Raw genomic sequence first — 11,290 nt, 5'->3', positions numbered from 1 at the left:
AAAAAAAAAAAAGATTGTCACTAATCAGAGGACAGTGCAGGGCTGGTCAAGGGTTCATTCTGTTGTACATCAGGGTCGCCCTGAGTCAGGGACAACTCAACAGCAACTAATGAGGGCAACTTGAAATGAAAACCTGGCATTAATTACCAGACCTGGAAATAACTACTCAGCCTTCTAAGGGGCCTCCTGACAGGGCCCTGGGATGATTCCCTATAAGCCATCAGTCATGTGAGCAGGCAGCATGTGCAGGCACCTTCTTAAATAGGTGGAGAATAGCGCATGCGTAACTGGTTTAAACCAGCGGACAAAAAGAAACAAACAAGAAAGGTGCACCTTGTTAATCTCACTGCACTATCATCAGTTCCCACCTCCTGTTTCAGAAAGAGCAGCAGTTAGCAGGGCCACAGAGCCCACAGCAGAGTTCCCAGGCAGACAGGAGAAAAAGAAAATGATGAAGTCATGAAGTTCAAACATCCTCCAGAGGTCAACAGAAAGTCAAGGAGAATGCTTACAGCTTCAAACAAAACCTTGTATGAGCATCAGTCTATGGACCTGCACACACAAACTTCCAGCCCGTGCTGGGCCACTGGGCCAGTCAAATACCTTTTAGTGTCTGGCAAAGATCTAGAAACAGGAGGGCTAACAGAACAGGCCCATCCACCAGAAGTGCGCTCTGCTGGCAGAAGCTGCTCTCTCATTCTGGGACAGGTAACCCCTACTCCTCGTGGAATTTCCTAAGTTTCTCCAACCCCCTTAGGGGAAAAAAAATGTCAAATGTCTGAGGTTTAAAAGAAATCAAGTAGCAAGTCAAAAAGAATCAGATCATTTCTGCAGGAAGCTGGGGAGAGGAAAGGGCACAGGGGAGCCTCTCACAGCTGTCTCTCAGTCTAGGATCTGGAGAATTTGCCACCCTTCACAGTGTCCACAGCCACCCCTGCAGGGCCTGGGACTCTGGCCTAAACCAGCAGAGCCAAAAGCATAATCAGACCAGTGGCCCCCACAGAGGCAGTCAGCAGCACAGCAGCAGAGCTTGAATAAGGCCAATGTGACCCTCCATTCAATGTTCCTTACATTACCCCGCAGTGTGGCCCCTTCCCAAAGTGACCAGACACAGGCTAAGGGAAAGGACCTGGGCTTCGGAATCAGCCAGATCTGCTTCAAATCCTACTTCTATCCCTTTTGAATCACACTGTTCTCTCAACTGCAAAATGGGTACAGCCATCATTAGCACATTCTAGGATTATTTTATCAGAGATAATGCAAATCTGGTCCTTAGAGAAGGCCAACATGCTTCAAAGGGTGGAATGACAGTGAAAAAAAGGAAGACCACAAGTGAGATGGACTGACTCAGTGACTGGGGGGAGAGAGGGTAGTTGTGCCGGAGACAATGAAATTGGCTCAAGACAGACCAGGGTTTAGAGCTGTTGTACAGGGTTGCTATGAGTCACAAGCGACTTGACAGCACATAACAGCAACATCTCTAGTCTGCTATATAGCTCCATGACCCTGACTACTTAATTAAATACATTGTCTATTTCCCACCAGAAAGTCTGAATACCAATCTGAAAGCAGTGTAGTCTTGGCCTAGAGAAAGGACAAGGGGGAAATGTCAAGAGAGAAATATATTCATTTCCTAGACATGTTGTTATTGTTGTTATGTGTCATTGAATCAGAAACGATCTATTGCTGACCCTCTATGGGGTTTCACAAAGAAGACCAGTGCCCATCTTTCTCCCACGGTGCAGCTGACAGATGAGAACTGTATTATTTTGGGGTTGGCCGCAGAACACTTTACCACTAAGCCAGCAGCACTCCTTTCAGATAAATGTTGTTGTTGTCGAGTTGATTATGTCCTATAGTGGCCTTGTCCTGTCCTGTGCCATCTTTGCCATCTCTGACACACTTGACCTATTTCTACAGTCACTGTGTAAATCCATCTTAGCGAGGGTCTTCCATTCATTCACTCACTCTCCACCTTTCCAAGCATGCTGTCTCTCTCTAGGAAATAGTTTCTCCTAACAAGATGCTCAAATTGTGTGAGGCGGTATACAACAACAACAGGATTAAAAAAGATCTAAGTCTGCCTGTTGTTGCTGTTGTGTATTGTCGTGTCAAAATAGACCCATAGCTGGGTCAACAGACCCTCTGGCAGAAGGAAATCACCCATCTTTCTCCTGTGGAGTAGTTGGTGGCCTCAGACCACATGCCTTTGGGATTGCAGCACAGCTTCTCACCACTAGGCCATCAGAGCTCCCTAAGAAGCTAAGGCCAAAAAGGCAATGTACTGAGTTCTCCCTCTCTCACAGTCATCAAGTTGTAAGTGACGCATAGCTGACTCTCTGATTAGTTTTCAGAAGTTTTGTAAATCACACACAAGGAGAGTGCCCATCTTTCTCCCTCAGTGAGTCTGGTGGATTTGAACTGGCAGAGCGGTAACATCTCTAGCTTAGCAGTGCAACTCCCTACCAACTACACCACCAGAGTTCCCTTTACTGAGCTGGATAGATCTTATCTTCTTGATGACCAGAGAAAGCAGCCTGTAGAATCCCAGGGAGCCAGAATGCATCCAGGCAAGGTCAAATGTACAAAGCACCATCTTTTACCTAAAAGCCACAAAAATCAATACAGGGATGACTGGAAAGTTTAAACACAGAGCTCCGGCCAACTCCTTCCCTTCTGCTTCGTTAGGCCAAGGGCACTCCCTGTTTTGGAAAAACACAGTTCTAGTTCCAGTCTAAACCATTCATCCACACTTCCACCTGTAACACTTTGGAATGAAGAACTTAGAATCAGCTTCTAGAAAGTCCTAGGAGAGCAATAAAAGTGGTAATGGGACAAACCATTAGTCTAACCAAGGAAAAGTATAAACAGGTTCAATACTAAATTCTTGGGCAGAGACAAGAAATTAAAGGCAGCAGCAGTACACTGCACTGGAATAATAACTATGTTGATGACACAGCCATCATCTAGCTTTGGATGCTATTAAGCTGCCTCTCATGGCTGTGTGCCGTGCTGGGGGACAACAAACTCAAAAACTTCCACTGGAAGCTGGGGTGTATCCAGATTCTAAATAAGAACAGGCAGGGGTTATTTTATGAAGAGAACAGCTTTCCAAAATGCACAGAGAAGGCCACAGAGGTAGGATATGAAGTTAGTCATGTGAACCGGCCCCCACACTCTTAGATCTCAGAAGCTGATATTTTACAATGTGTCCCAGGCAAACCAGAATGAGAACAGAACCAGAACAAAGAGTTCACTCTGGCTGTGAAATGACACTACTATCAGTATGAGCTCTGTCTCCAAGGGCAAAGGGTCAGAGAAGCCCAGTACACATGGCCAAATGCCAGCTCTTAGGAGACTTGTAACCAACTCCAGGCAATTCCAGGACTTCTCACTCTGTTACGTTCATTAGCAGGATGAGTTCTAAATGGAAAGCCCTGTAAGCTGGGAAAATCAGAAAGCGACAGAAAACCTAATAAAGAAATGTATTCTTGTTGTTGTTGTTGTGTACTGTAGAGTCAAATTGACCCACAGATCTGACCTTTGCACAGGTTTTCAGAAAAAAAAATGGGAAGAGACTGCCCATCCTTCTCGCACAGAGCAGCTGGTAGCCTAGAATTGAGTTCCTTTGGGATGCAACACAGCTTCTTGCCACTAAACCACCAGGGCTCCCTAAAGAAATGCTTATGACCTGGAACCCCACCCCATTAAAAACTTAATTGCTAGTGAAATCATTACAAGTGATATCTGGGGTTTGCTTTAAATACTGGGGGACAGGGCAATTGAGGATTGGTCATCGCTTGGTAATGGATAAAGATGACAGGTATGTGGGGCTTAATTTTGCTTTTTCCACTTTTGTATATTTGAAATTTTCCACAATAAAAAAACCCCATGCATATTCATTATAGAAATTTAGACAAATATATTTTTAATATAGTAAAGAAGAAAAATTGTGTATAATCCCATCACGTGAGACAACCACTAACATCACTGTGGTTTATTTCTTTTCAATTTTCTTCTAAGCCCTTTCTACTTTTCTTTCTTTTTCCTGTTTGTTTGAAAAACTAGATCAGACTGTCCATGATGTTTTATAACTTGTTTCTCTCCCCTTTTCTTCATTTATCTTAAGTACTTTCTCAAATCATTAAATAGCTATTAACAGTAGGACTGTTGTATGATCTTTTATCAAAAGGCAGACCATATCGACTTCCAATTTTTTGCTATTTTAAGTAGCGCTGAAGTGGAGTGGGAAAGATGGCTTCTGGTATAAACTTGCTGCTGTTACCACTGAGATGGCTCCTCTCATGATGACCTTATGGAGAATAGCACAGAACACTGTCCAGGTCTGTGCCAACTTCATGATACAAACAGGAGATTTCATGTGAGAAACTAATTGTTCGCTTTATACCCAAACATAAACTGACAGCACAGAGGAAAGAAAATGGTAAAGAGAGAAGCTGCTGGCTCATAAACTTCAGAATTCTAGGCAATGATTAACTTTGCAGGTAATCCCTGTTGTAAAAAGGCTGGGGTGAGTAATAAGAGAAAACATCACCAGCTACAATGAGGCTGAAACACGCTTGTAGCCAACAATAATTCACATATCATGATGAAGGCAGTGAGTCCAAGAACCTGCTAGCATCTCTACTGACTTGGTCAGGTTTTGAAATCTTGTCTTCAAAGGAGGATATTTTCATTGCACTGGATGGCTTAGGATGGGTCTGCAGACACAAAGCTGGACTGAATGGCCTCTCAAAGATCAGGGCGTTAATGTGTTCAATTGTGTCAAACAAGGCATATTTGTCTTTTTAAATAAAACTCATATAACTGGACATTACCACAGCCTGCAATTAGTGTCTCTCCAAAGCCTTTACTAATAATTCCCTCTTCTCTTTCCCTCTCCCCCCCCAAAAAGAAATTCACAAAACGAAGGGAATCCTAGTTCTTCCCTACACTCTCTGTTGCCGGCGAAGCAGATGAACTTGGTTGGATGTCTGAGAAGATAATTTCACAATGTAGTATCAGGATCTATTTTTTTTTTTTAATTTCCTGAAGCAAATTTACCAACTGTCTATGTTGTGAAGTGACACTTGTAACTTTGTTCTGGCTGGCTTTCTTGGGCTGCTAAAAAGCATTAGTAATCTCCAAGTCTACCTATTCAGTTCTGGCCAGCAGTCACACTGCAGTCTTCTTGGCCAGGGGGCCACCACCACCTTCCTCTTGGAAGGGGCCCAAGCAGTGGCAGCAGGAAGTCCAGGAAGAGGGTGGCATGAGAGAGTGCTGTTTTTCTTTACATTTCTCCTGTCCTTTATCCCTGTCTACCATTCTGGGTTTTGTCTTTCAGAAAAGACAATGGTGGCTCTCTTATCCTGCCAAGGAGTGTGTGAAGAGGAAGAGAGTCTGTGACACACAGAATGCAAACTCCCTAAGGTTGAGAATTCTGTAAGTGGGCCATTCAGTGTTTATCACTTAGTAAATGAACAGCAACTGCAGAATTGCAGGTTCTCCAAAATGAAGTCTAACCTCCTTAACCCCACTGTTCTCCTTTACCAAACACTCTAGCACCCCGAGTACTGAACTTCCTAAATTTTCAAGCAAGCAACACCAATTACATTTTCTTGATATTTCTTAATGATGACAACCATGAAAAAAGGCTAACCACTAAACACAAAGACTAAAAGGATAAAGTTTTCAGTGTGTTAAAGTAGTGAATTCAACAGTGGTTTTTATTTTGTTGTTGTTACTGGATTATTTTAACTGTAGCAAATTCTTTTTAAAACAAAGTTAGTACCACCCTTTCATTTATGACTGTTGCTGATACTGGAACTCTTCAAAGCATGAGTTCATTCCTGAGTAAGTCTATGTCCTCCCTCTGGATCCACATGTCACAGACAAGCAGAAGAAAAACAGACAGGAATACAGTCCAAGACAACATGGGATTCTCATTTTCATTGGGTTTCCCCCATAGAGCATTGCTGACAGTATCTTTAAGTTTTACCATAATCAGGTCATAAAGCTCTGTGAGAGTCTACACTTATAGCTTAACATTTATTTTTCTTCCCCTGACAAGTGGTAAAAAAAGTGCCAAATGTATAAACACAGAACAGCTGTCTTCTGGCAAAGACAATATCCCATTGCACATCGCCCCACCCCGAGACAGACACACACACAAGCCCAATCCCAGCCAACTTGATTGCTGTAGATTTCCCAAGGTTCCACTGAGCTCACCCTCTGATGTAAGAGTGGACGAGAGCCACGAGCTGGGGCGGATCTAAATCTGCCACCTCCCGAAGGAAGTGGTAAGACCACATGGGTTCTATACCTTGACCTCCTCACCTAGGGACCGACCGGGCCAGAATGGAAAGTTACCTTGCACACAGCAGCCTGAAGAATTGCATCGAAGCCTCCTTCGGGAGCATCTCGGTTCCGGGACACTCTCTGTTTCCTAACTTCCTCGTTGAAGCTGTCGACTCTGTCTGTGAGAGGCAGCAGATGGCGGAACCCAAAGGATGGGACACAGTTTGGAAACAACTTGTAACTGAAGAGAAAGAAGAGAAAAGTTAACTTTACACCATCGCCCCTAAACTGTAAATAACCAAGCACCTGATGGAGCTGCTGAATGCCTTGAAAGGCACCTACTACCCAACAGGTTGTTGTTGTCACCTGTTGTTGTTATGGGCCATTACATCGCTTGTGACTCATGTACAACAGCCCTAAACTCTGCTCTATCATGTGCCAACCTTACTGTCTCTGACACACCTACCTCCATTACCTCAGTAATGAACCAATGCATCTCATTGAGGGTTTCCTCTCCTGTGCCGTCCCTCCACCCTCCCAAGCATGACATCCCTCTCCAAGGACTGGTCCCTCCTTGCAACATGTCCAAAGTTTGTCAGACTGAGTCTCCTAGTACCTACTATATCTCCCTGCGACAGATGTTATGGGAGACAAATATAAATGCCATAACTTCTCCTCTCCAAATGACAATGGCATTGTGGCATAGTAGATTGAGCATTAGGCTGTTGACTGAAAGGTTGGTGGTTCAAGTCTACTACTACCTGCTCCACAGGTGAAAAGTGAGGCAGTCTGCTTCCCTAACAATTTACAACCTTGGAAATCCCACAGGGAAGTTCTACTTTATCCTACAGGGTCGCCATGAATGGGAATCAACTGAGTGGCAGTTAAGTATAGTTATGTTGTCTTTGTTCTGTTGAGTTTATTCTGTTAGCAGAACTTACAGTCAGTAGTTGGGTGCTTAACCATTGAACCACGAGGGCTCCCGTGGGTCTGCAGAGAGGTTCTCAAATGGCCCCAGCCCAGGGGCGAAGTTAAGTCCCAATTACAGTTCTGGGAGTTTGACTCCAATAGTTTGGTGCTATTATGGAGCTAATAAAATATAAAGGGAGGTCTCACATTGTTTCATGTCTGGTTCGCCAGAGAAAGGAGGAGAAACAAAAGTGTCCGGCCAGAGAGAGACACACATGCTAGAGCCCTGTGGGAGCAGAGCAATGTGAGAACAGGCCAGGACGAGGCTGGGAGGCAGGCTGGGGCAGACTGCAGAGTCTGTAGCTAAGGAAGCCAATTTGCCGACAAAAGATAAAAATGCACACCAAGAGGCACAAGAGAAAAGATTTATAATCCAATTCAAGCTATTTGCACGGGACGGGAAACAGGCTTAGCAACTGCGTGGAGGACCCTGCCAAATTGCTGCCCAGGAGCAGCATCAGTGCAGGTCGGGGCAGGCTCTCTCCTCCCTGCCAGAGGCAAGCTCTAGTTTTCAAAGGGATCTTTCCATCTGGGGGGGACAGGGAATGAGGCGAGCCTAGAGTCTCTGTCTCACTTTCTGTAGTCACAACAGCACAACAGAGAGTTGCTGCCTACTGATTCACAAGCCAAGCAGCTCTGACATTATCAACGCTACTTCCTTCCCTAATCCCCACGGCACTCTCTGGACAGGGGATAGAGGCTCCGTTTCCCCCCCCCCCGCCCCCCCACATGCCTCTCTGTTTCACGCCCTCCTCATTTTCAAAATCTTCATCCACACCTGTGCCAAGACAGATCTTTTTCTTTTAAACCAAGACCTTGGGCCACCCACTCTTTTCACGGCCATCTCCTTCTGTTACAAACAGCACAGTCACGGACATCACATTTCCAGGCGGAGGAGGAGCTGAGCTTCATCTGTAGCTATCTGACCAATGTACAGACCCCGAAGGGAATACACACTCACAAGTTCTCACGCCCTTCTCTTTCTTCCTCCAAGCCCCTACATGCTCTGTGCTGTTCTGCTTCATGATTTAGGGCTTCAGGTGTGCATTTCATGTCACAGCTGGTTGGGGTGGTCGAGGAAAGGGAGGGGAGGAACAAGATAGTTCCTGTTTAATGGGAAAACCAGAAAAACTGAGGAGCTCAGTTAAAGAATGATGTGGTTCTTCTCCTTTTTATACCTTTTCCTTTTTGTTCATGCAAACAGCAGTAAGCTGCTATCTTTTGAGGGCAGAGAATCAAGTAAGTGGGGGACAAGAAAACGTGTTTGCCAGAGAGGAGTCTTCATTACAGAACATGTATTATAACTAACCATCATTTCTGGTAAGCAGCATTTCTTACCAGGAGGGAAACAACTCTGTCATGTAGATCCTGTGAATGTCTCGACAGTTTCTGAGATAAGAGGTTGCCTGTTATAGAACTTAAACACCTGGAGAGCTGAATGAGAGCCTACAGAGCCATATATCATAGGATCTTGTGCAGGGGACCTTCCCACCATCAAGCTAAGGGCTGTGTCTATGCTTCTGGGGCTCTAGTGTAGGGTCATGTAGAAAAAGGTACTAAGTTTGGAATTATTAACCAAGAAGATGAAAAAAAGGAAACATACAATGCCTAAAGGACCAGGAAGGACATCAAGTTTGCTAAAGGAGAGGGTCAGTGAAAATGAAGAGGACCCTAAGGAGATGGACTGTCACAGGGCCTCGGGCACAGCAGTGACCATGCAGGACCAGGCAGTGTTATGTTCTACTTGTACAAAGGATCATATGAGTCAAAACTGGCTACACAACACCAAACAACAGCAGGAATTGGAGAGATGTGCCTGTATGAAAAGTGAGTCCAATTCATACACACTAGATCTAGGCAAATCAGGAAACAATTCTATACTTCAGGACAGTTTTGTGGATTGAGCTGACATGGAAAGAGCTCCCCTAACTCTAGACATACAAAAAGGCTATATATTCTTTTTGGATTGTATAAGTATGGTAAAGCACTGGTCTGTGCATTGCTGTACAGAGGTAACTTGTGGTTGCTGTGATGCTGAACACTGTGACACTGATGTACCAAACGCGATAATGGTTACCCACGGTGGACAGTGTTTGATGGTGCTCCCGATTAAAACAAGCTTGGAAGCAGGAGTGATATCCACTTCTGAAATGGCTTGCCCCCGGAAACTCTATGAACAGTGCTCTGGTCTTTTGTTTATAGGGTCGCTATGAGTCATCTACGACTCGACGGCACTTAACAACAACACAACAATTGTATAATATGCAGCTGTATTGTAGTGGGTTTATTGTTCAAAATGGTTTTCTTAGCCATTGGCTTTGACTTTCACCATATGCCTGGGTAAGAACATGAGGTATGGTATATATAACTGGCTGACAGTGGAATTGGGACGGAATTTTGCCATCTCACCAAGTTTAAATTGAGCAAGTTTAGCAACAAAGAATGAAGCATCATGACCAACAAGTAAGATGCAACAGAGAATAAAGGACACGTACATCCCTTTGGTGAAGCCTGAGTCAAGGGCCCCCACCTAAGTTTGCTAGAGGGCTGAAGAGGGATGTCATAGTCAGAAAGACTAAAAAAGCTTTGTAACAATGACTTAAGTCATGAGGCTGAAGGTCAGAGGGTCTACAAGCACACTTGAGGAACTGTATCCTGTTACTAACCTGAACTGTAACCTGTAAACTTCCCTAGTAAGACCCAAACCTGTGAGTTTGGTTCTATGAGATGTGTGGTCATTGCAACAGATTCCAGACCCAGTAGTAGAGCAGGACATTTGGTGATGGATTTAGTAGGTACTGGAGCCTGAAGGGCATGTCTGACCTTATAGGAATGGATTTGTTGCTGATGGGGAATGCTGCTTTTTGTGATGTTAACAGAGGTCAGACTCTGCTGTTCCTATGTCACCCCTATTCCTTTTATAGTAGCCAAAGCTAAAAGCTGAGAAGGGAAATCTCAGTACCAAAAATGAAGAAGGAACCATTTCACAAGTAGATAAACTCAAGAGAAGAGGGAAAAGTAAACAGAAACTCCATGTCAAAGAGCAGCTAGGGGACAGTTCCTGACAGTGAGCCTAAGCACCGATGCATGAGCCTAATGAGGCAACCACAAGACTCAGGCCTGTGCCACACTTATCGCTAGAAGAAGGTTTGTCACTAACATTAGATACACAAAAATCCTAGCCACTGGCCTGAGGAAAAGGCACAGAAGTTTACCAACCACTCTCCGCCATGCATAAGACGATGATATAGTTAAAACTGTAACATCAGGTCTGCAGGTAAGAAGACAGAATTATCTATTTTTTTTAATTATCTATTTTTATTGAGGCTTTGAACACTAATGAGTGAAGACCAGGTGAGTTGTGGAAGGATGCCAAATGTATTATCCAGGAAGAGTGCAAACAGTCATTACAAAGACAGAGGAGGAAGAAAAGACCAAAATGGATGTCAGAAGAAATTCTGAAGATTGCACTGGAGTGTAGAGAAGCCAAAGCACAAGGAAGAATTCAAGATACTAAAGAGCTGGACAGAAGATTCCAAAAGGCAGCACGGGATAACAAAGCAAAATATTACAATGAAATGTGCAAGGAGCTAGAGTCAGAAAATCAAAAGGACTGAACTCATTCAGCATTTCTTAAGCTCAAGGAACTGAAGAACAAATTAAAACCTCGAGTTGCTATAATCAAGGAAGCTTTAGGTAGAATATTAAATGATCCAGGAAGTATTAAAAGAAGATGGAAGGAATACACTGAGTCATTGTATCAAAAAGAATTGGCAGATACAGAAGAATTTAACATTTGAGCAAGAGCCTATGGCGATGAAGGAAGAAATTCAAGCTGCTTTGAAGGAAATAGCAAAAAATAGGCCCCCAGAATAGATGATATACCAGTTGATATATTTCAGCTAACAGATGCTGCCCTGGATGTGCTAACCAAGTTGTGCCAAGAAATCTGGAGAACAACCACTTGGCCAACTGACTGGAAGAGATCTATATTTGTTCCCATTCCAAAGAAAGGTGACCCAAC

General features: G+C 44.0%; 1 protein-coding gene across 1 annotated transcript in view; it reads right to left on the bottom strand.

The window, feature by feature from the left end:
• The window catches only part of ITGB5 (integrin, beta 5), a 198,740-nt gene that overhangs the window by 124,227 nt on the left and 63,223 nt on the right, over positions 1-11,290 (bottom strand). The window contains exon 5 of the mRNA XM_006884212.1: positions 6,370-6,538. Within this exon, the coding sequence (XP_006884274.1) occupies positions 6,370-6,538 (169 nt within the window). The remainder of the gene's footprint in view (positions 1-6,369; positions 6,539-11,290) is intronic.

Source organism: Elephantulus edwardii, unplaced genomic scaffold (assembly GCF_000299155.1).
Source record: "Elephantulus edwardii isolate Elephantulus edwardi_28Jun2011 unplaced genomic scaffold, EleEdw1.0 scaffold00032, whole genome shotgun sequence".
NCBI classification, from domain to species: domain Eukaryota; kingdom Metazoa; phylum Chordata; class Mammalia; order Macroscelidea; family Macroscelididae; genus Elephantulus; species Elephantulus edwardii.
Note: the sequence above shows the minus strand (reverse complement) of the source record. Positions and strands in the feature narration are given on the sequence as shown.